Genomic DNA, 25,508 nt, shown 5'->3' on the forward strand with positions numbered 1-25,508 from the left:
GGCTTCCCTCAGGCATTTATAAGCATTACAATGCACCCAGCAATTCAGAGGTACGATAATCAGGAATTCGATAATGTGAGTGAGGAAAGTGAAAAAAAAATTGTGTCATTGTGGCATGTTCCAAGTCGAGGGATGGTTGAACAGGCCAAAAACGTGGCGGCTTCAGTCCCCAGCAAGGTAACCGAGGATACGCCTTTAGTCACCATTGAGTGAGATGGCCGAGAATGCACCTGATAAAGGATATAATCGAATAAAGCCGTTAATTATCTTCAAAAGGGGTGTTTTAATTAATTCCAATACTCAAGCTTCACGAATGCACTTCCTTGGAGTTCCTTCAATGTGCATGAAAGTTTCACACTGATACCTTTTATGGTTTTCGAGTAATGGAGGATGGACACACACACACACACACACACACACACACAGACACACACACACACACACACACACACACACACACACACACACACACACACACACACACACACACACACACACACACACACACACACACACACACACACACACACACACAACAGTAAAGATTCCTTGGTGTCTCATACATAGGAGGTGAGTTGTCACCAGCATCCTGAACAAATTACAAATTACCGTCGCCTTCAGTGGAACGTGAGGTGATCTCATTCAGTGAAGAATGAAATTTTAAGAATCATCCAGAAGAGCCACTTACTGCTCTTTGGCGGAGCACTAGTATTCTTTGAGGACTGCTGGGCCGTTTTCAGGTTGCTTTTGATCTGTCTCCAAGAATTGTCTTTGGGATGTCCACCTGCAATCAGTCAAAGACAAAAAAGAGGATTTCAGACACCAAACTGTGCCATTATTGCGTTCGTGAGCGAGAGCAGACCATCAGCTATGCTCACAGGTCTCCGTGCACTACAAGGACAAGTGGTTTCCACAAACTGAAATCCAACACAAGCAATCCATGATGTGAGGAGTAAGTCGTCAACACAACATACAACATGTCAAGTATCTTATTGTTAAGCTTTATTCTATAATGCAAGAAACAATTCTCAACTATTAATTGGGAATGATTTATTTATGCCTCCACTGTGGAAGTCACCAGAGGAATCATGTTTTCAGGTTCTCAATCTGTCCATGCTCATTTTCTGTTTCCTCTGCAACCGCATATGTGATTGACACAATTTTCACCATAAGTGTGACCACTCATGCAGAATGTTGTAATGATAATAATGACGTTGAAGGTCACACGGTGTAGCGGCCATGTTGGAAAATGGAAAAACTTTGGACCTCTATTTCCAAAACCGTTCCATGCAAAAATTGAAACTTGGCACAAGGCAAGTACTCCCTCTGGAAAATAAGTGACATTTTTGATGATGGCATTGAATGATTTGTAATGAGGTCATTATTGCACATGTCAACCACTTAAACCAATCAAAATGAAAAATTTTGGGAGTCATCTCTGGATAAAATGATGAAGTCATCGATGTGGTTTGGCAGGGGAGTGAGAGAGAAGGGAGAAAGAGGGAGTAAGGGGGAGAGGAGGGAGAGAGAAGGGAGAAAGAGCGGAAAGGGGGAAGGGGAGAGAGAGAGAAGGGAAAAAGGGAGGGAGAGGGAGGCGAGAGAGAGAGAGTGGGAGGAGAGAGAGAGAGAGGGGGAGGAGAGAGAGGGAGGGGCGAGAGGAGCGGCGAGAGGAGCGGCGAGAGGAGCGGCGAGAGGGGCGGCGAGAGGAGCGGCGAGAGGGGCGGCGAGAGGGGCGAGAGGAGCGGCGAGAGGGGCGAGAGGAGCGGCGAGAGGGGCGAGAGGAGCGGCGAGAGGGGCGAGAGGAGCGGCGAGAGGAGCGGCGAGAGGAGGGGCGAGAGGAGGGGCGAGAGGGGCGAGAGGAGCGACGAGAGGGGCGAGAGGAGCGGCGAGAGGGGCGAGAGGAGCGGCGAGAGGGGCGAGAGGAGCGGCGAGAGGGGCGAGAGGAGCGGCGAGAGGGGCGAGAGGAGCGGCGAGAGGGGCGGCGAGAGGAGCGGCGAGAGGAGCGGCGAGAGGAGCGGCGAGAGGAGCGGCGAGAGGGGCGAGAGGAGCGGCGAGAGGGGCGAGAGGAGCGGCGAGAGGGGCGAGAGGAGCGGCGAGAGGGGCGAGAGGAGCGGCGAGAGGGGCGAGAGGAGCGAGAGGAGCGGCGAGAGGGGCGAGAGGAGCGGCGAGAGGGGCGAGAGGAGCGGCGAGAGGGGCGGCGAGAGGGGCGAGAGGAGCGGCGAGAGGGGCGGCGAGAGGGGCGGCGAGAGGGGCGGCGAGAGGGGCGGCGAGAGGGGCGGCGAGAGGGGCGAGAGGGGCGGCGAGAGGGGCGAGAGGAGCGGCGAGAGGGGCGAGAGGGCGGCGAGAGGGGCGAGAGAGGGGCGAGAGGGGCGAGAGGGGCGAGAGGGGCGAGAGGGGTGAGAGAGGGGCGAGAGGGGCGAGAGGGGCGAGAGAGCGGCGAGAGAGCGGCGAGAGAGCGGCGAGAGGAGCGGCGAGAGAGCGGCGAGAGGAGCGGCGAGAGGGGAGAGAGGAGCGGCGAGAGGGGCGAGAGGGGCGAGAGGGGCGAGAGGAGCGGCGAGAGGGGCGAGAGGAGCGGCGAGAGGGGCGAGAGGAGCGGCGAGAGGGGCGAGAGGAGCGGCGAGAGGGGCGAGAGGAGCGGCGAGAGGGGCGAGAGGAGCGGCGAGAGGGGCGAGAGGAGCGGCGAGAGGGGCGAGAGGAGCGGCGAGAGGGGCGAGAGGAGCGGCGAGAGGGGCGAGAGGAGCGGCGAGAGGGGCGAGAGGAGCGGCGAGAGGGGCGAGAGGAGCGGCGAGAGGGGCGAGAGGAGCGGCGAGAGGGGCGAGAGGAGCGGCGAGAGGGGCGAGAGGAGCGGCGAGAGGGGCGAGAGGAGCGGCGAGAGGGGCGAGAGGAGCGGCGAGAGGGGCGAGAGGAGCGGCGAGAGGGGCGAGAGGAGCGGCGAGAGGGGCGAGAGGAGCGGCGAGAGGGGCGAGAGGAGCGGCGAGAGGGGCGAGAGGAGCGGCGAGAGGAGCGGCGAGAGGGGCGAGAGGAGCGGCGAGAGGGGCGAGAGGAGCGGCGAGAGGAGCGGCGAGAGGGGCGAGAGGAGCGGCGAGAGGAGCGAGAGGAGCGGCGAGAGGAGCGGCGAGGGGGCGAGAGGAGCGGCGAGAGGGGCGAGAGGAGCGGCGAGAGGGGCGAGAGGAGCGGCGAGAGGGGCGAGAGGAGCGGCGAGAGGGGCGAGAGGAGCGGCGAGAGGGGCGAGAGGAGCGGCGAGAGGGGCGAGAGGAGCGGCGAGAGGGCGAGAGGAGCGGCGCGAGAAGAGGGGCGAGAGAGCGAGAGGGGCGAGAGGGGTGATAGATAGAGAGGGGCGGGAGAGCGAGAGGGGCCGGAGAGCGAGAGGGGCCGGAGAGCCAGAGGGGCCGGAGAGCCAGAGGGGCCGGAGAGCGAGAGAGGGGCCGGAGAGCGAGAGAGGGGCCGGAGAGCGAGAGAGGGGCCGGAGAGCGAGAGAGGGGTCGGAGAGCGAGAGAGGGGTCGGAGAGCGAGAGAGGGGTCGGAGAGCGAGAGAGGGGTCGGAGAGCGAGAGAGGGGTCGGAGAGCGAGAGAGGGTCGGAGAGCGAGAGAGGGGTCGGGGAGCGAGAGAGGGGGCGGAGAGCGAGAGAGGGGTCGGAGAGCGAGAGAGGGGTCGGAGAGCGAGAGAGGGGTCGGAGAGCGAGAGAGGGGTCGGAGAGCGAGAGAGGGGTCGGAGAGCGAGAGAGGGGTCGGAGAGCGAGAGAGGGGTCGGAGAGCGAGAGAGGGGTCGGAGAGCGAGAGAGGGGTCGGAGAGCGAGAGAGGGGTCGGAGAGCGAGAGAGGGGTCGGAGAGCGAGAGAGGGGTCGGAGAGCGAGAGAGGGGTCGGAGAGCGAGAGAGGGGTCGGAGAGCGAGAGAGGGGTCGGAGAGCGAGAGAGGGGTCGGAGAGCGAGAGAGGGGTCGGAGAGCGAGAGAGGGGTCGGAGAGCGAGAGAGGGGTCGGAGAGCGAGAGAGGGGTCGGAGAGCGAGAGAGGGGTCGGAGAGCGAGAGAGGGGTCGGAGAGCGAGAGAGGGGTCGGAGAGCGAGAGAGGGGTCGGAGAGCGAGAGAGGGGTCGGAGAGCGAGAGAGGGGTCGGAGAGCGAGAGAGGGGTCGGAGAGCGAGAGAGGGGTCGGAGAGCGAGAGAGGGGTCGGAGAGCGAGAGAGGGGTCGGAGAGCGAGAGAGGGGTCGGAGAGCGAGAGAGGGGTCGGAGAGCGAGAGAGGGGTCGGAGAGCGAGAGAGGGGTCGGAGAGCGAGAGAGGGGTCGGAGAGCGAGAGAGGGGTCGGAGAGCGAGAGAGGGGTCGGAGAGCGAGAGAGGGGTCGGAGAGCGAGAGAGGGGTCGGAGAGCGAGAGAGGGGTCGGAGAGCGAGAGAGGGGTCGGAGAGCGAGAGAGGGGTCGGAGAGCGAGAGAGGGGTCGGAGAGCGAGAGAGGGGTCGGAGAGCGAGAGGCGTGAGAGAGCGAGAGGGGTCGGAGAGCGAGAGGCGTGAGAGAGCGAGAGGACACGAGGGTAAGAGAGCAAGAGAGCAAGAGAGCGAGAGAGTGAAAGAGATGAGAGAGTGAGAGAGCAAGAGAGATGAGAGAGCGAGAGGCATGAGACAGGAAGAGGGTTGAGATAAGAAGAGGGGTGGTGGGAGAATTCTGGCAGATGTGACATCCAGTTTATGACACACACATTTATGAATCACCCTGCCTGTGAAACACTGGAATGACAGTTTTTTGCTGGGTTGGGATTCAAACCCAGGCTTGGCAGCTTTGAGCAAGCATGCGTAGCTCTCGGCTATCCTGCCATGATATTAACGAAACCGTTCCATTTTTTTGTTTGTATTTATTGATGCCGAAGTGGCGGCTCGTACCATGAAGGAAAATTGTACAAAAATGGGGAAACCAGCTTTAACAAAAAAATGTCACATTTTCAATGAGCCAGCAACCGCCTGATACACCGCAAAACAACACGGGGCCAACACAGCTGAGTGGGCCCTGAACATTGTTCAAGTCAATCAATACACAGTATTTAGTAACAGTGCGAATATTGCAGAACGTTCACCAAGTGGCAAAAGCACTCATGGAAGCACTCCAATGAAACAATTAATGAGAAAGGCTGGCTTGACAAGCAATGATCAGTCATAACAAAAACCTCTCAGAGATGCCAACGCAATGTCCGAAATGGACAAATTAACACATTTTAGCAGTTGGATTTGCTGCAAAGATCAAATATGCAGCTCTAATCTTGTAATTCAGCTTAGTTTAAGAGATTATCGAAGTTATGGCACATGCACAAATGAAATAAATCCATGAATGCTGGCTTCCCTCAGGCATTTATAAGCATTACAATGCACCCAGCAATTCAGAGGTACGATAATCAGGAATTCGATAATGTGAGTGAGGAAAGTGAAAAAAAAAAATTGTATCATTGTGGCATGTTCCAAGTCGAGGGATGGTTGAACAGGCCAAAAACGTGGCGGCTTCAGTCCCCAGCAAGGTAACCGAGGATACGCCTTTAGTCACCATTGAGTGAGATGGCCGAGAATGCACCTGATAAAGGATATAATCGAATAAAGCCGTTAATTATCTTCAAAAGGGGTGTTTTAATTAATTCCAATACTCAAGCTTCACGAATGCACTTCCTTGGAGTTCCTTCAATGTGCATGAAAGTTTCACACTGATACCTTTTATGGTTTTCGAGTAATGGAGGATGGACACACACACACACACACACACACACACACACACACACACACACACACACACACACACACACACACACACACACACACACACACACACACACACACACACACAGGACAGTAAAGATTCCTTGGTGTCTCATAAATAGGAGGTGAGTTGTCACCAGCATCCTGAACAAATTACAAATTACCGTCGCCTTCAGTGGAACGTGAGGTGATCTCATTCAGTGAAGAATGAAATTTTAAGAATCATCCAGAAGAGCCACTTACTGCTCTTTGGCGGAGCACTAGTATTCTTTGAGGACTGCTGGGCCGTTTTCAGGTTGCTTTTGATCAGTCTCCAAGAATTGTCTTTGGGATGTCCACCTGCAATCAGTCAAAGACAAAAAAGAGGATTTCAGACACCAAACTGTGCCATTATTGCGTTCGTGAGCGAGAGCAGACCATCAGCTATGCTCACAGGTCTCCGTGCACTACAAGGACAAGTGGTTTCCACAAACTGAAATCCAACACAAGCAATCCATGACGTGAGGAGTAAGTCGTCAACACAACATACAACATGTCAAGTATCTTATTGTTAAGCTTTATTCTATAATGCAAGAAACAATTCTCAACTATTAATTGGGAATGATTTATTTATGCCTCCACTGTGGAAGTCACCAGAGGAATCATGTTTTCAGGTTCTCAATCTGTCCATGCTCATTTTCTGTTTCCTCTGCAACCGCATATCTGATTGACACAATTTTCACCATAAGTGTGACCACTCATGCAGAATGTTTTAATGATAATAATGACGTTGAAGGTCACACGGTGTAGCGGCCATGTTGGAAAATGGAAAAACTTTGGACCTCTATTTCCAAAACCGTTCCATGCAAAAATTGAAACTTGGCACAAGGCAAGTACTCCCGATGGAAAATAAGTGACATTTTTGATGATGGCATTGAATGATTTGTGATGACGTCATTATTGCACATGTCAACCACTTAAACCGATCAAAATGAAAAATTTTGGGAGTCATCTCTGGATAAATTGTATGGGATGGATAAAATGATGAAGTCATCGATGTGGTTTGGCAGGGGAGTGAGAGAGAAGGGAGAAAGAGGGAGTAAGGGGGAGAGGAGGGAGAGAGAAGGGAGAAAGAGGGGAAAGGGGGAAGGGGAGAGAGAGAAGGGAAAAAGGGAGGGAGAGAGAGGGAGGCGAGAGAGAGAGAGAGAGAGAGAGAGAGAGAGAGAGAGAGAGAGAGAGAGAGAGAGAGAGAGAGAGAGAGAGAGAGAGAGAGAGAGGAGAGAGAGAGAGAGGAGAGAGAGAGAGGGAGGAGAGAGAGGGAGGAGAGAGAGGGAGGAGAGAGAGGGAGGAGAGAGAGGGAGGAGAGAGAGGGAGGAGGAGAGAGGGAGGAGGAGAGAGGGAGGAGGAGAGAGGGAGGAGAGAGAGGGAGCGGCGAGAGGGGGGGCGAGAGGGGCGAGAGGAGCGGCGAGAGGGGCGAGAGGAGCGGCGAGAGGGGCGAGAGGAGCGGCGAGAGGGGCGAGAGGAGCGGCGAGAGGGGCGAGAGGAGCGGCGAGAGGAGCGGCGAGAGGAGGGGCGAGAGGGGCGAGAGGGGCGGCGAGAGGGGCGGCGAGAGGGGCGGCGAGAGGGGCGGCGAGAGGGGCGGCGAGAGGGGCGGCGAGAGGGGCGGCGAGAGGGGCGGCGAGAGGGGCGGCGCAGAGGGGCGGCGAGAGGGGCGGCGAGAGGGGCGGCGAGAGGGGCGGCGAGAGGGGCGGCGAGAGGGGCGGCGAGAGGGGCGAGAGGGGCGAGAGGGGCGCAGGGGGCGAGGGGGGCGAGGGGGCGAGGGGGGCGAGGGGGCGAGGGGGGCGAGGGGGGCGAGGGGGCGAGGGGGGCGAGGGGGCGAGGGGGGCGAGGGGGGCGAGGGGGGCGAGAGAGGCGAGGGGGGCGAGGGGGCGAGGGGGCGAGGGGGCGAGGGGGCGAGGGGGCGAGGGGCGAGGGGGCGAGGGGGCGAGGGGGCGAGGGGGCGAGGGGGCGAGGGGGCGAGGGGGCGAGGGGGCGAGGGGCGAGGGGGCGAGAGGGGCGAGGGGAGCGAGAGGGGCGGGGGAGCGAGAGGGGCGGGGGAGCGAGAGGGGCGGGGGAGCGAGATGGGCCGGAGAGCGAGAGGGGCCGGAGAGCGAGAGGGGCCGGAGAGCGAGAGGGGCCGGAGAGCGAGAGGGGCCGGAGAGCGAGAGGGGCCGGAGAGCGAGAGGGGCCGGAGAGCGAGAGGGGCCGGAGAGCGAGAGGGGCCGGAGAGCGAGAGGGGCCGGAGAGCGAGAGGGGCCGGAGAGCGAGAGGGGCCGGAGAGCGAGAGGGGTCGGAGAGCGAGAGGGGTCGGAGAGCGAGAGGGGTCGGAGAGCGAGAGGGGTCGGAGAGCGAGAGGGGTCGGAGAGCGAGAGGGGTCGGAGAGCGAGAGGGGTCGGAGAGCGAGAGGGGTCGGCGAGCGAGAGGGGTCAGAGAGCGAGAGGCGTGAGAGAGCGAGAGGACACGAGGGTAAGAGAGCAAGAGAGCAAGAAAGTGAGAGAGCGAAAGAGATGAGAGAGCGAGAGAGCAAGAGAGATGAGAGAACGAGAGGCATGAGACAGGAAGAGGGGTGAGATAAGAAGAGGGGTGGTGGGTGGGGGGGGGGAGAATTATGGCAGATGTGACATCCAGTTTACGACACACATTTATGAATCACCCTGCCTGTGAAACACTGGGATGACAGTTTTTTGCTGGGTTGGGATTCAAACCCAGGCTTGGCAGCTTTGAGCAAGCATGCGTACCTCTCGGCTATCCTGCCATGATGTTAACGAAACGTTCCATTTTTTTGTTTGTATTTATTGATGCCGAAGTGGCGGCTCGTACCATGAAGGAAAAATTGTACAAAAATGGGGAAACCAGCTTTAACAAAAAAATGTCACATTTTCAATGAGCCAGCAACCGCCTGATACACCGCAGAACAACACGGGGCCAACACAGCTGAGTGGGCCCTGAACATTGTTCAAGTCAATCAATACACAGTATTTCGTAACAGTGCGAATATTGCAGAAAGTTCACCAAGTGGCAAAAGCACTCATGGAAGCACTCCAATGAAACAATTGATGAGAAAGGCTGGCTTGACAAGCAATGATCCGTCATAACAAAAACCTCTCGGAGATGCCAACGCAATGTCCGAAATGGACAAATTAACACATTTTAGCAGGTGGATTTGCTGCAAAGATCAAATATGCAGCTCTAATCTTGTAATTCAGCTTAGTTTAAGAGATTATCGAAGTTATGGCACATGCACAAATGAAATAAATCCATGAATGCTGGCTTCCCTCGGGCATTTATAAGCATTACAATGTACCCAGCAATTCAGAGGTACGATAATCAGGAATTCGATAATGCGAGTGAGGAAAGTGAAAAAAAAATTGTATCATTGTGGCATGTTCCAACTTGAGGGATGGTTGAGCAGGCCAAAAACGTGGCGGCTTCAGTCCCCAGCAAGGTAACCAAGGATACGCCTTTCGTCACCATTGAGTGACGTGGCCGAGAATGCACCTGATAAAGGATATAATCAAATAAAGCCGTTAAATATCTTCAAAAGGGGTGTTTTAATTAATTCCAATCCTCAAGTTTCACGAATGCACTTCCTTGGAGTTCCTTTGGTGTGCATGAAAGTTTCACACCGATACCTTTATGGTTTTCGAGTAATGGAGGATGGACACACACACACACACACACACACACACACACACACACACACACACACACACACGACAGTAAAGATTCCTTGGTGTCTCATAAATAGGAGGTGAGTTGTCACCAGCATCCTGAACAAATTACAAATTACCATCGCCTTCAGTGGAACGTGAGGTGATCTCATTCAGTGAAGAATGAAATTTTAAGAATCATCCAGAAGAGCCACTTACTGCTCTTTGGCGGAGCACTGGTATTCTTTGAGGACTGCTGGGCCGTTTTCAGGTTGCTTTTGATCAGTCTCCAAGAATTGTCTTTGGGATGTCCACCTGCAATCAGTCAAAGACAAAAAAGAGGATTTCAGACACCAAACTGTACCATTATTGCGTTCGTGAGCGAGAGCAGACCATCAGCTATGCTCACAGGTCTCCGTGCACTACAAGGACAAGTGGTTTCCACAAACTGAAATCCAACACAAGCAATCCATGACGTGAGGAGTAAGTCGTCAACACAACATACAACATGTCAAGTATCTTATTGTTAAGCTTTATTCTATAATGCAAGAAACAATTCTCAACTATTAATTGGGAATGATTTATTTATGCCTCCACTGTGGAAGTCACCAGAGGAATCATGTTTTCAGGTTCTCCATCTGTCCATGCTCATTTTGTGTTTCCTCTGCAACCGCATATCTGATTGACACAATTTTCACCATAAGTGTGACCACTCATGCAGAATGTTTTAATGATAATAATGACGTTGAAGGTCACATGGTGTAGCGGCCATGTTGGAAAATGGAAAAAACTTTGGACCTCTATTTCCAAAACCGTTCCATGCAAAAATTGAAACTTGGCACAAGGCAAGTACTCCCGATGGAAAATAAGTGACATTTTTGATGATGGCATTGATGGATTTGTAATAACGTCATTATTGCACATGTCAACCACTTAAACCGATCAAAATGAAAAATTTTGGGAGTCATCTCTGGATAAATTGTATGGGATGGATAAAATTATGAAGTCATCGATGTGGTTTGGCAGAGGAGGGAGAGAGAAGGGAGAAAGAGGGAGAAAGGGGGAGAGGAGGGAGAGAGAAGGGAGAAAGAGGGAGAAAGGGGGAGAGGAGGGAGAGAGAAGGGAGAAAGAGGGGAAAGGGGGAAGGGGAGAGAGAGAGAGAGAAGGGAGAAAGGGAGGGAGAGAGAAGAGAGAAAGTGGGGAGAGAGTGGGAGGAGAGAGAGGGAGGAGAGAGAGGGGCGAGAGGGGCGAGAGGGGCGAGAGGGGCGAGAGGGGCGAGAGGCGCGAGAGGGGCGAGAGGGGCGAGAGGGGCCAGAGGGGCCAGAGGGGCCAGAGGGGCCAGAGGGGCCAGAGGGGCCAGAGGGGCCAGAGGGGCCAGAGGGGCGAGAGGGGCGAGAGGGGCGAGAGGGGCGAGAGGGGCCAGAGGGGCCAGAGGGGCCAGAGGGGCCAGAGGGGCCAGAGGGGCCAGAGGGGCCAGAGGGGCGAGAGGGGCGAGAGGGGCGAGAAGGGCGAGAGGGGCCAGAGGGGCGAGAGGGGCGAGAGGGGCCAGAGGGGCGAGAGGGGCCAGAGGGGCGAGAGGGGCCAGAGGGGCCAGAGGGGCGAGAGGGGCCAGAGGGGCGAGAGGGGCCAGAGGGGCGAGAGGGGCCAGAGGGGCGAGAGGGGCCAGAGGGGCGAGAGGGGCCAGAGGGGCGAGAGGGGCCAGAGGGGCCAGAGGGGCGAGAGGGGCCAGAGGGGCGAGAGGGGCCAGAGGGGCGAGAGGGGCCAGAGGGGCGAGAGGGGCCAGAGGGGCCAGAGGGGCCAGAGAGCGAGAGGGGCCAGAGAGCGAGAGGGGCCAGAGAGCGAGAGGGGCCAGAGAGCGAGAGGGGCCAGAGAGCGAGAGGGGCCAGAGAGCGAGAGGGGCCAGAGAGCGAGAGGGGCCAGAGAGCGAGAGGGGCCAGAGAGCGAGAGGGGCCAGAGAGCGAGAGGGGCCAGAGAGCGAGAGGGGCCAGAGAGCGAGAGGGGCCAGAGAGCGAGAGGGGCCAGAGAGCGAGAGGGGCCAGAGAGCGAGAGGGGCCAGAGAGCGAGAGGGGCCAGAGAGCGAGAGGGGCCAGAGAGCGAGAGGCGCCAGAGAGCGAGAGGCGCCAGAGAGCGAGAGGCGCCAGAGAGCGAGAGGCGCCAGAGAGCGAGAGGCGCCAGAGAGCGAGAGGCGCCAGAGAGCGAGAGGGGCCAGAGAGCGAGAGGGGTCAGAGAGCGAGAGGGGTCAGAGAGCGAGAGGGGTCAGAGAGCGAGAGGGGTCAGAGAGCGAGAGGGGTCAGAGAGCGAGAGGGGTCAGAGAGCGAGAGGGGTCAGAGAGCGAGAGGGGTCAGAGAGCGAGAGGGGTCAGAGAGCGAGAGGCGTCAGAGAGCGAGAGGCGTGAGAGAGCGAGAGGGGTCAGAGAGCGAGAGGCGCGAGAGAGCGAGAGGGGTCAGAGAGCGAGAGGCGCGAGAGAGCGAGAGGCGCGAGGACGCGAGAGAGCGAGAGGAGCGAGGGCGCGAGAGAGCGAGAGGAGCGAGGGCGCGAGAGAGCGAGAGGAGCGAGGGCGCGAGAGAGCGAGAGGCGTGAGGCTCGAGAGAGCGAGAAGCGTGAGAGAGCGAGAGTCGTGAGGCGTGAGAGAGCGAGAGGCGTGAGGAGTGAGAGAGCGAGAGGCATGGGACAGGAAGAGGGGTGGCGTGTGGGGGGGGGGAATTCTGGCAGATGTGACATCCAGTTTAACAACACACACATTTATGAATCACCCTGCCTGTGAAACACTGGGATTACAGTTTTTTGCTGGGTTGGTATTCAAACCCAGGCTTGCAGCTGAGAGCAAGCATGCGTACCTCTCGGCTATTTTGTTATGATGTTATCGAAACGTTCCATTTTTTTGTTTGTATTTATCGATGCCAAAGTGACGGCTCATACCATGAAAGAAGATTGTACAAAAATGGGAAACCAGGTTTAACAAAAAAAATGTCATTTTCAGCGAGCCAGCAACCGCCTGATACACCGCAGAACAACACGGGGCCAACCCAGCTGAGTGGGCCCTGAACATTGTTCAAGTCAATCAATACACAGTATTTAGTAACAGTGCGAATATTGCATAATGTTCGCCAAGTGGTGAAAGCGCTCATGGAAGCACTCCAACGAAACAGTTGATGAGGAACGGCGAGCTTGACAACCAATAATCCGTCGCAACAAACACCTCTCAGAGACTCCCAAGCAATGTCTGAAATGGACAAATTAACACATTGTTCGCAGTTGGAGCTGCTGCTTGGTTCAAATATGGAGATGCAATCTTGTAATTCAGCTTAGTTTTAGAGAGATATATATATATATATATATATATATATATATATATATATATATATATATATATATATATATATATATATATATATATATATATATATATATAGAGATAGAGATAGAGATAGAGATAGAGATAGAGATAGAGATAGAGATAGAGATAGAGATAGAGATAGAGATAGAGATAGAGATAGAGATAGAGATAGAGATAGAGATAGAGATAGAGATAGAGATAGAGATAGAGATAGAGATAGAGATAGAGATAGAGATAGAGATAGAGATAGAGATAGAGATAGAGATAGAGATAGAGATAGAGATAGAGATAGAGATAGAGATAGAGATAGAGATAGAGATAGAGATAGAGATAGAGATAGAGATAGAGATAGAGATAGAGATAGAGATAGAGATAGAGATAGAGATAGAGATAGAGATAGAGATAGAGAGATTGGGACCATACTCTATGCAGAGCGTTGGTGCTGCTTCAGCAGTCTCCTTGGCTATTGGGCACAATTCTTGATGGGTCGCCACTCCGACACAATATACCAGCATGCTGGCACTCATTTTGCCGTCCTCGGAAGGATGACAGGCCGAATTAACTCCACATGGTTTTAATTCAACAGCTGAGTGGGATTTGAACTCAGGACCCGATGATCTTAAGCCTACCACCCTAACCATGAAGCCAACACCAAGCTTAAAGTTATGGCACATGCGCAAATGAAATAAAGCCATGAATGCTGGCGTCCCTCAGGCATTTATAAGTATTACAATGTACCCAGCGATTCAGAGGTGCCTAAAGCCGCTGTCACACCTTGACGTTTTAGCCAGCGTATGCCGACGTATGAAAAATTTGCTGAATCCGCTGGCACACGTCGAATACGTTAAGGGTAAGTTTTGTATACGTTAAGAGCACGCTGAAGCACGCTGGCATACGTCGAAAAATTTTGAGCATGTTAAAATTTGTCGACGAGCTCGGCGTACTACGACGTATGCCAGCGTGCTCTTAACGTATACAAAACTCACCCATAACGTATTCGACGTGTGCCAGCATTTTAGACAATTTTTTCATACGTCGGCATACGCTGGCTAAATCGTCAAGGTGTGACAGTGGCTTTAATCAGGAATTTGATAATGTGAGTGAGGAAAGTGAAAAAAAAAATCATTTTTAGCGTAAATAAATTATTGTGGCACGTTCCAAGTCGAGGAGTGTTTGAGCAGGCCAAAAACGTGGTGGCTTCAGACCCAAGCAAGGTAACCCAGGATACGCCTTAAGTCCCCATAGAGCGAGGTTGCCGAAAATGCACCGGATAAAGGATATAATTAAATAAAGCCGTTAATTATCTTCAAAAGGGGTTTTTTAATCAACTCCAACACTCAAGTTTCACAAATGCACTGCCTTGGAGTTCCTTTCGTGTGCATGAAAGTTTCACACTGATACATTTCATGACTTTAGAGTAATGGAGGACACGGAGACACACACACAGCTGGATAGTAAAGATTCCATGGTGTCTCAAAAATAGGAGGCGAGTTGTCACCAGCATCCTGAACAAATTACAAATTACTGTCACCTTCTGTGGAATGTGAAGCGGTCTCATTCAGTGAAGAATGAAATTTTAACAATCATCCAGAATAGCCACTTACTGCTCTTTGGCGCAGCACTCGTCTTCTTAAAGGACTGCTGGGATGTTTTCAGGTTGTTTTTGACCTGTCTGCAGGAATTGTCTGTTGGTTGTCCACCTGCAATCAGTCAAAGACAAAAAAGAGGATTTCAGACACCAAACTGCCATTATTGCATTAATCAGGTATAGCAGACCATCAGCCATGCTCACAGGTCTCTGTGAACTGCAAGGACAAGTAGTTTCCACAAAAAGAAATCCAACATGACTTGAGGAGTAAGTAGTCAATGCAACATGTGAAGTAACTCATTGTTAAGCTTTATTTAATAATGCAAGTAACAATTCTCAACTATTATTCAAGAAATAATAATTGGGAATGATTTTTTATGTCTCCACTGAAGAATTCCCCAGAGGCATCATGGTTTCAGGTTCTCCATCTATCCGTGCTCATTTTCCGTTTCCTCTGCAACCGCTTATCTGATTGACACAAATTTTTCAGAAAGTTGCGACCACTCATGTAGAGTGTTGTTATAATAATTATGATGTCAGAGGTCACATGGAGTGGCAGCCATGTTGGAAAAAGGAAAACCTTTGGACCTCTTTATCTCCAAAACCGCTCCATGGAAAAAAATTGAAACTTGTCACATGTCAAGTACTCCCTACAGAAAATGAGTGCGATGTGTATAATTATGACGTCATAACAAATCCGCCAATGACATTGTCAAGAAAAAAAAAAACATCAAACACTTTACCCGATCAGAATGAAAATTTTTGAGAGTCAGCTGTGGCTAAATTGTTTTTTGGGGGGGCTATCTGCCATGATGTTATGATATAGGGGGAGGGGAGGGATCTGCCATGGGGGGGAGGGATAAAATAATGAAGTCATCGACGTGGTTTGGCAGCCATTTTTTTTTATTTTTTTTTTAATAAAAGCTTTCTATAAATGTGGGTGGAGGCAAATCTGTCGACGTCGAAGAATGCCGTTGTAGTTTAACGTAAAATGTTGATCTTTGGTCCATTGGAATTCAGCTTATAAATTAAGATGCTCAAATAAGAGTCAATTCAACACATTTATACGATTGCTGTCGATAAACATGATCAGCAAATCTTTCATGTGCTCGGAAAAAAAAATAAAATAAAATAAAAAAAAACTCGTGGTGAGTGGGGAGCACAACAGAAAACGAACATTTCATTGGATATCCAGTGAGTGTTACCTTGTTTCTGAAATTATATCCACAAGAAATTGTTCCTGAGAATTGTGGAGTCTTTTTCTGACTGGGCCCAGAGCTTTTGAATTTTCAAAAAACTAAATGAAGGACCGACAGTTCTTACCGAAACATTCAGATCAATGGTATCCAAGCTAACACATTGTCCATGTTCCACCTCTCTTTCAAAGTGGCCAACTTTCTTCTTCATCGACAGCCCCAATTATTCACACCTTGTGGGATCCAACCAGGGGAACGTTTCTGGGAAAGTAATTCAGGAACCGGCTGGCCACGTCCAACGTCCGAATGGCAGGGATTTGGAGTTTGTTCAGGGTGCTGGCAATAACTTGCTGGCTGTTAGCAAAAGATGCTGTGGGATATTTTAATCATCATCATCAACACCCCTAGTGTTTGCAGGCAGCAACCTTCTGTTATCTTCTAATTATTAAAACAATCCTCCTATCCTTGAGAAAAGCTTTGGCAATTCAGAAATTGAATGTAGGCAAAGGAACACTCACCATTTTCCTTTTTTGACGTGGGACCAGGCTTCGTATTACTGCAAATAAATAAATAAATAAACAAATTTTCATTCAATAATAATCGACACTAAAGTGATGTCCCATTTGCAAATGGGAAGCAATAAAATGAAGCAACAAAGTATAACAAGTGTGCAACATCATTAAACGTGGTGGCCAAATGAGGAAGGGCATATCACATGACAGAGAGAATCTGGTCACCAATTTAATATTGGTTCCCAAGACACAAAGCACATTTCTCAACATATGGTACAAAAGGCTGGATTAATAAAAGGAAAATAAGTAAATTTCTCTCTGACTTTCCATTGGTGTAACCAGTGAAGTCATATTGGTCACGTCTCAAAAATGAAGGAAGGCACATCAGGAAATGTCCTCGCTTTACAGTCCCACGCTCTGCCTACACCCTGTGCCCATTGAATGCTCAACCACACTTACTCCTTTCGTTCCATGAAACCCCAACACCAGGTCTCCACGTGGTCAATTGGAATCTATTCTCACAGTACACAGCACAGTGTCCAACCATCAGACTGCAACTATCGGGGATGCCTCTTCGCGGTGGTTGTTCCCTCCAACGTAAGTTGGGGTTCAAATCTTCCCCACTCTTCCCTGCTGCCCTGATTAGTCATGGCAGTGCGACCACGGTCAGAGTGCCGATCGGTTTCCATGAACCGGGCCACAACCCCTTATACATCTTTATCTCCATCTCTCTTTCTCACACACACATGGCCCTGGCTTTATGAAAATGAGGTGCACCACCATGTATGTGGGGAATCTCTGAGTGGCTACAGATATACACCACCACCACCACCACCACAGCACAAAATTATGGTGTCACATTCGGATATACATTGAAGACAGACAGTTACTTCATTGTACAATTCTCTCTCCAGCATAAAGAGTTGTTCACGTAAATCTCTCTCGTTATTTGGAAAACCCCCTCCAACTCTTTGGAGACTGTTCCACCTTGTGCCAGATTTTCTCTGGGATGATTTACTTTGAGGTTCCAGATGTTCCTGAGAAGTGTGGAGTCTTTTTCTGACTGGGCCCAGAGCTTTTGAATTTTCAAAAAAAAACTGAAGGAAGGACCCACAATTCTTACCGAAACATTCAGGTCAATGGTATCCAAGCCAACACAAGTCACGATGAGAGAAGCTTTGGTTTATGAGAAAAGTTTATGAATAAAACTTCTTGCCTGCCAACATGGAAAAATTAATGAATGGATCACAGCAGGTAATGATGTTGGATTGGTGTTTCTCAGGCGGGGTCTTGCATCACAAAGCATGCCGTCACCGAGATGAACGTTATGCCGAGCATCCCGTCTGCTTTCATCAGCTGCTGGACATTAAATATCTTTCCCAAAAAGTTGGAGAGTTCTCGACATCACTCTCAACGTCGAGTGCAGGTACTTATCATGTGTACAGATATGTTGTTGAGGAAAAAGTCGCTTATTGAAAGAAAAAACAGAGACACAGAGAGACAGAGAGACAGAGAGACAGAGAGACAGAGAGACAGAGACAGAGAGAGAATCTTACAAGGCGACATGGTATAAATATTTCAGGAAGTGCTTACAATGTGGAGCATGTGTCTGGACACGGAATAAAAACAACACAAGGGATCTGATTTGTGCATATGAATTTCAATGGAGCTACTCTCCATCTTATCTATGAGCATATTTGGTGTTTTCTGAGCATCAATTTGCCTGCAATGAGTTCAGGTCGGTCACACAGCCTGCTTAATGTCCTTCCAACAGCATGGAGTTAATGTACGATTCAATCAAAGTCTGAAAGCCATTTGGCCAATCACATCGGTGTTGTATTCCATACCACAGCACCAATTTGCAATGATAACCACGGGTAGAGTTGGTGCAACCACTCGGCAAACTCGGTGGTCGCCGAGAGCGAAAAAATGTGTGTGGCAGTAAAAAAAAAAAAAAAAAAAAAAAAAAAAAAAATAAACTCAACAAACTATTCATGAAATCAGGAAACAACCAGCCATCAGCAATGGGAAATGAAAAGTCTAGATTTACTGCTGTACATCAGCAACACCAGAGAGATTACAGATAGAAGTGTTAGGGTCTCTTCAAATAACAGCTCATGTTGGAAACCTCTGAGCTTGATTAAACCCTGCTTCATCTACTCTATGAATGAAGAAGTTTTATTCATAATTAGCAGGAGTGCCCGTCGGGAATGCCGGATCACTCCTCATGCCCCTTCCTCTGTCTCATCCAACCCCTTTCCCGCACTCCTGCTTCCTCCAACCCCACCCCTTCCTCCGGACTCCCACCCCACCCCTTCCCCTTCCTCCGGAGTCCCACACCACCCCACCCCTCCCTCTGCTTCCCCTGATTAGTGGAGTTTGGCTTTGGGGCTTCCCACTCTCTGGGGGAGTGGACAGTGTAAACATGCAAGTTATCTCCACAACTGACTTGTAATAACCTCCGTCACCACCACTGGCTGGTGCTGCACGATACACATTGACATGAAGAATTTTCGTTGACCTTCCCTACTCAACGCCCTGAACAACAGATGAAACCACGGAGGCCATGTCCATCACGAGGTCGAACTTGGTCCATGTGCCAAGTTTGGTCTCAATTGTCCCAGAAATTTTGGCATGATTGGTGTTACACACACACAGACAGACAAGAAATGGTAATTCTCTGTTAAAGATATTAAATGCACAATATTCATTTTGGAAAGTTAATTCTTTTCTGGCATACCTGGCAAATAAATATACCTGGCAAATTTCAATTACATCGGACCAGTGGTTGTCGAGAAACAGCGATCACAGACAGACAGACAGACAGACAGACAGACAGACAGACAGACAAACCGGGAGGCGACATGGGTGGTCGCTATATAATTGCATACTAGTCATAGTTTTTTACGGATCGGGCTGAAAACTTTTGACAAAGAGGATGATTATAGTGCGCATAAAAGCGCGGAAGCCGATTTTTGATTTGCGAATTTTTTTTTTTTAACGTCAAAGTCCCGTTGCTAGGCAACGGTGGCGTCCATAGCAACGGTGCTCAAAAGCATACAACAAGATCCTGGTATGAACCCACTCAGTCAAGTTTCATCAAAATCGGTTGACTCCTCTGGCCTCCAGAGCTGTCCATTACATACAGACAGACGGAAAACCTGAGAATAACGGTAGTCTAGCGACCACCCAACAAACAGACAGTCACACAGACAGACACACAGAGATTGCTGGAACTTTCGATAGATTAACATTGCACGTAAAAACGCCAAAACGATCCGAGGTCCAATCATTCACAATGCAGAGAGAAAATAATCTCTTACCTTCCAAAAAAGGAAAACATCCTTTGGAAAAATGACGAAGCCATTGTAATGGCTTCTTAAAACCGGGTCGGGATTCGAACAGAAGCAAAACAACCAAGAGAGAGCGAGCGTTCCTCTCGGCTTTGCCACCGTCACGTAAATAAAACACCACACACGTTTACGAATCACCAGCGTGTGAAACACGGATGATAGTTTACAGCTGGGTCGAGATTAAACTTCAAGACAAGAGGAAAAAAAAAAAAACTCCGTCAAGCCTCTCATCAAAGCAGAAGCAATCACTTTAAGACGTCATTCATTGTTGGGTCTTCTCGAAGGCGTGGCCAACCGAAATAACGACTTTCCTTGACGTCACATCCGGGGGGGGGGCAAAGACTCACAAGGAAGTGACGTCATTGGAAATTCGCCCATTGAGTTCCAAAGCCTTGTTCATCCTTAAATTCCTTTTCAGGTTTGTGGGTTTTTTTTTCATCACAGGGTTCCTTCACACATCCCTCTTAATAATCACGGAATATATTTATAACTTGTTTTTTACATGAATTACATCGTTTTTAGCAAAAACACGAAAATTTATGGTTTTATTCCCATTTTACACACAAATAACAGTTCATTTAATCATTTTTCTCAGCATTCCATCCCATCTCAAGACAAACCCGAGTTAAATACACGTCGACATCGTGAGATTAAAAGTAGTTGTTCCACCTATACACCGCCCAGCAAAGCTTGAGGATTTCCCTGGAACTGTGCGTTTTCAAATTGAAACAAAACGTCACGAACTTATTTTGCACACGTGCAGCCGACACGCTACGTGATTACGTCATTTCATGAAATACGTATTGCGTGCCTCCCTCTGACGTAAGGAATTACAGTTCTGATACAGCATTTCCATGACACCAAGAATTACTGAATCTTTCAATAAAACATAGAATTCGTTCATTACTTCCGTCATTGTTTACACAACAGTTGCAATTTGCGAACAAAAGGAACATCTCCTGATGCAGATTTCTTTTCCTTGATAAGTAATAAGCTGAAAATAACCTCAAACAAGCTCAAATGAGGTAAGATCCTCGTCCTCTTAATGATGACGTCATAAAAACGATTATGATGTCATTGTGATATATCAGGTTTGCGATAAATTACACTGGTCTACAAAAATATAGCTTTTTTTTTCTTGCATGGACTTTTGGGAACTGTTTTTGGCTAATTTTGGACTGCTGAATCCAAATGTGAGCTCAGATTTGCTCGATCACATATTGTGCTATCTTTAAGCTCCATATTCATGGATTTTCACAAAAGTTGACCATCCAGTCTGGCAATCTTGGTGGGGATAAAACAGCAAAAGCTTGATTATTCCGAGTAACCGTAGCTGTAAACAGCCCTTTGGTAAACAGCCTGCCATGAGCAAAGTGGAGTTATTGTCTGATTCTCTTAAAAGGATCAACATATGCATCTCGTGTAGTAGATAGTAGAAAAATCGTGCAAATTATGATACAAGCATCAAATTTGGCATTTCTGTTCTGCAGGGCTTTCTGATCAAATCTGCCCAATTGGCCATTTGAAAATCCAAATTTTTAAAAATTTAAAAAAATAAATAAAAAAAACTTTAAAGAAATTTGAAGTCACAGCTGGCTGAAATTCTTGAAGCGCAAGTGAACATCCCAGACAGAGAACCAAGAGGAGATGCAGTCGTTATTGATGGCTCAGCACTTATCAATGCCCTACCTCCACACACTTCAAAGATATTTGATGGCTATGCAAAAGAAGACATCATCCCAACGGTGGAATCCTATGGTGCGAGGTACGAGAGGGTGGACGTAGTGTTTGATGTGTACAAGAAGTCAAGTCTGAAGTCCGAGGCAAGGTCGAAAAGGGGGCAAGGAATCAGAAGAAGAGTGATAGGAACCAGTAAGACCCCAAGTAACTGGAGAAGCTTTCTTCGAGATGACAGCAACAAGACTGAGCTGCTTCACTTCCTTGCGGAAAAGATGTGTGAAGCACAGACGACAAGCACAGTCATTGTCACAAAAGGAGCAGATGCCATTAGCAACACAAGGAAGTCACTGGATGCTGTGTCTCCATGTTGTCATGAAAAAGCTGACACTTGAATATTTGTACACAGCAGGGATGCAACGACGGATGGTAGCAAGTCCATTATCATGAAGGCTAATGACATGGACGAACTCGTCTTAGCAATATCTGTACTGCCATCCTTACAGGAACTAGGTCTTGAGAACATGTGGATTGCCTTTGGCCAAGGAGCCAAGGCGCGATGGATTCCAATCCATGAGGTAGTTTCTGCAATAGGGCCTGAGAAAGCTCGAGGGATCCCATACTTCCATGAGTTCACTGGATGTGACGTCGTGTCTGCCTTCTGCGGTAAAGGGAAGAAAACTGCATGGCAGATTGGAACGTCTTTGATGATGTTTCTGAAACATTCACCAATCTCAGCCAGCATCCAGCATTGATTTGTGATCTTGACCTTTTTGAAGGTTTTTTTTTTTTTTTTCAAATTTTTCAAAATTTGGATTTTCAAATGGCCAATCATGCAGATTTGATAAGAATCCGCTGGAGAACAAATGTGCCAAATTTGATGCTTGTATCATCATTTGCACGATTCCTCTCAAAAATTGCTGTTGTCTGCACCAATAATCAGTAGTTTACGTCGATGACGTATTTGTCATTTGCAGCTGTGAAGACTACCTAATCTGCTATTAAGACTCTACCTAATCTTGCGAGACACGAGCATTACTGTATTACGCGATTCTCAGTGGGCGGGCACAGCTGACTCCCCCTTGAAACACAATATATATATATATATATATATATATATATATATATATATATATATATATATATATATATATATATATATATATATATATCTTCTTCTTTCGGCTGCTCCCGTTTGGGGTCGCCACAGCGGATCATCCATATGATCCGCATAGTGATTTGGCACATGTTTTACGCCGGATGCCCTTCCTGACGCAACCCTGGTCGTCTCTTACGACACAGGGATATGGTACACCTATTTTAACCGGGGTATACACCGGCCCAGTATACTGGTACTCATTTCGCCAACCTCGGAAGGATGACAGGCTGAGTCAACCCCCTGGTGTATTAATTCAGTGGCCCAACGGGGATTGAACTCAGGACCTTTTGGATCCCAAGCCGCTGCCCTAACCACTACGCCAACACCAGGCTCATATATATATATATATATATATATATATATATATATATATATATATATATATATATATATATATATATATATATATATATATATATATATATATATATTTCAACCCTCGGCAGATGACACTTGTTATACACCTCGGACTTGGTCCTCGAGTGTTCATAAAGGTGAATAGTAGAGGGGAGTGAAGCACCAACCTATTGCTCCCATGAGTATTATCTGCTTAGTTTTGTCTTTTGTAATTCCTGTGAATAAAATGAACCAAAAATCTCTTCCCCTTCTAAATCATATACTTTATAAGTCCAAGGAACTGTATCTATTGCATCAACGATTTTGAAAAGCTCATTTGTCCATCGTTTCGAATAACCTTTTTCAAAATGAGATTTCCACCTATATATTCTTACTATATCACCAACTTTAAACTTAGGCTTTCTGACATTAATCTCTTTTTCATATTATGATTTTGTAAATGTTTCTGATGGTTTGGTATTCGATGAGGTGTGAATCATATCATAATACTTATCTACAATATCCTGAATTAAAGATGACCATTGTTGAGAACCGAGTTGAGTGAATTTTTTATATAGTCTCTTTTAAAGTGCGATTGAATTGCTCAATGACAACCGCTTTTCCTTCATTAAAGGTGGTGTACAATGTGATGTTGTTATTTTTAGATCCTCGTGGAGGATCTCTATGTCTTACTCACGTTTTTTTTCTTGTGTACTTTTTTGTTTCACAGCCTACAGTTTTTATCAAAACTTCCTGAAACTTGGCGCATATATGTAAAAATACCCTGCGCAGACAGTAACGATATCCGATTTTGAAAATTCCTCCTGGAAAAAAAGTTATGACGTCAAAATATCTCCGCTAATGGAAATCGCCTAAAAAATTATCTCCGAAACTCGGCAAGCTTTTTGAATTCTGTTTGCGGGAATCGAACAGGGCATTAGCAGAGATGAATTACCGCACATATGATACATCACCATGACGGCATATCAATTTTCATGACGTCATTCCTATTTTTTGACATTTTTTGTTTCACAACCGAGAGTTTTCATTCGATCTTCATGAAACTTGGCATGTATATGCAGAAAGCCCACGTACAGGCAGTAACCATCTCCGATTTTGGAAATTCTTCTGAAAAAAAAGTTGCCGTCATAATATCACCGCTAATGGAAATCGCCTACACCATTATCTCCGAAACTAGGCAAGCTGTTTGAATTTTGTTTGCGGGAATCAAGCCGGGCATTAGCACAGATAATTCATCGCAAACCTGATAGATCACAATGATGTCATATTCGTTTTTATGATGTCCTCATTAAGAGGATGAGGATCTTCTCTCATTCGAGCTTGTTAAGAGAATTCATAATTGTTTTGTTGGAGAACTCTGTACCCTCATCAGTCCACAATTTTTCAGGTTTTCTCTTGCTTTTATTGAATATCTGTTGGAAAGCTAACATAAGAGTATTACCTGTTTTGGTTTTCAAAGGAACAACCCACGCATATCTACCCCTCAAATCAATAACAGTTAAAGCATACTTGTACCGCTTATCATTATTGAGTTCAATCAAATCAGTGGACCAGATATAATCAACTTCCTTGGAATAAACCTTCCTTCTGTGAAACTTTGTGATTATTGGTTTATGTAATTCATCAGCTAATTGCTCTTCAATCTTAATGACATCATGAGAGCCTATAAGTTTTTCATCTCCCTGAAACCGATGCTCATAGTCTTGACACAAATATTTCTCATAGACTTGTGAATTCTTTGTTTTCCTCCTCGGTGCGTTGAGATTTATTTATTTTCTGTAATACCCCCAATCTTTTTCGAATCTCACTGGTTTCCATATTTTTATATTTATTCATTCTCTCTCTTTACTCCCTCTCCCTCTCCTCCTTCTCTCTCTTCTCCCTTGCCTCCTTCTCTATCTTCTCTCTTTCCTCCTTCTCTCTCTTCTCTCTCTTCTCTCTCTCTCATCCATCTCTCTCTTCTCCCTCTCATCCTTCTCTCTCTTCTCCCTTGCCTCCTTCTCTATCTTCTCTCTTTCCTCCTCCTCTCTCTTCTCTCTATTCTACCTCTCATCCATCTCTCTCTTCTCTCTCTTCTCCTTTGCCTCATTCTCTCTTTTCTCCCTCTCCTCCTTCTCTCTCTTCTCCTTCTCCTCCTTCTCTCTCTTCTCCCTCTCCTCCTTTGTCTCAGTTTCTTCAAATCCTTCCTCGTCCCTTACTATCCTTGAATCACTGACAACCCATAGAATATCATAAATATATTCATCGGGATTTCTTGTTAGTCCTGTATCCAAAATAAAAACTTTTACAACAGGAAACCAATAAAATTTATTCTGAATTTCAAAAAGAGCCTTGTGTTTTCTTAACTTTATAGTTTTTTCATTATTTAACTTCTTCTATTTCTTCTTCTTCTTCTTCTTCTTCTTCTTCTTCTTCTTCTTCTTCTTCTTCTTCTTCTTCTTTTGGCTGCTCCCGTTTGGGGTCGCCACAGCGGATCATCCGTATGATTATTATTTGAATTATAAATCCGTATGATTTTTCATTATTTAACATTGTAATTAAATCCAAAGTTGTTGGTTTAGTAACATCAGTACAAAGCCAATCTTTTACTGAAAATACCTCATTCTTATGTTGTAGAACATATTTATTAAAATATCAAATACCCTTTTCTTGAAGGGATGCTTGGACACAGAAATGATCATTTTCTTGAAGCCTTCTTGCTGTCATTTATATATTAGAAATATATGACAGATTAATATAATGACAGGAAACAGCACCCTATCTTCCCTAAGTTAAATCATTTTGTATTTCCTTACTTATTATATATAATCCTGTTCTTTCTGTTTTCATGTTATAAACTATGGCAAAACCATTAACTTTACCCTTATTAAATTCTTTTATTTGTTGTTTGCTAATCGTGCTTCCACAAAACTCATTCTCGGCACCAAGTGGAT

General features: G+C 48.2%; 1 protein-coding gene across 3 annotated transcripts in view; it reads right to left on the bottom strand.

Moving 5' to 3' along the window:
• The window catches only part of LOC147028018 (uncharacterized), a 79,234-nt gene extending 59,557 nt beyond the window's left edge, over window positions 1-19,677 (bottom strand). For 2 of the 3 annotated variants that reach the window (XM_085877945.1, XM_085877944.1), the window contains exons 1-6: window positions 19,353-19,677; window positions 16,036-16,073; window positions 14,338-14,433; window positions 9,616-9,711; window positions 5,972-6,067; window positions 689-784 (exon numbers count right to left, since the gene is read on the bottom strand). In XM_085877945.1, the coding sequence (XP_085734071.1) occupies window positions 689-784; window positions 5,972-6,067; window positions 9,616-9,711; window positions 14,338-14,433; window positions 16,036-16,073; window positions 19,353-19,396 (466 nt within the window). In that variant the 5' untranslated portion in view covers window positions 19,397-19,677. The remainder of the gene's footprint in view (window positions 1-688; window positions 785-5,971; window positions 6,068-9,615; window positions 9,712-14,337; window positions 14,434-16,035; window positions 16,074-19,352) is intronic. The other variant, XM_085877946.1, reaches the window with a different exon arrangement.
• Between the last annotated feature and the right edge of the window lie 5,831 nt (window positions 19,678-25,508).

Source organism: Eptatretus burgeri, chromosome 4 (assembly GCF_056783735.1).
Source record: "Eptatretus burgeri isolate ZD-2024b chromosome 4, Ebu_testis_v1, whole genome shotgun sequence".
Lineage (NCBI taxonomy): Eukaryota > Metazoa > Chordata > Myxini > Myxiniformes > Myxinidae > Eptatretus > Eptatretus burgeri.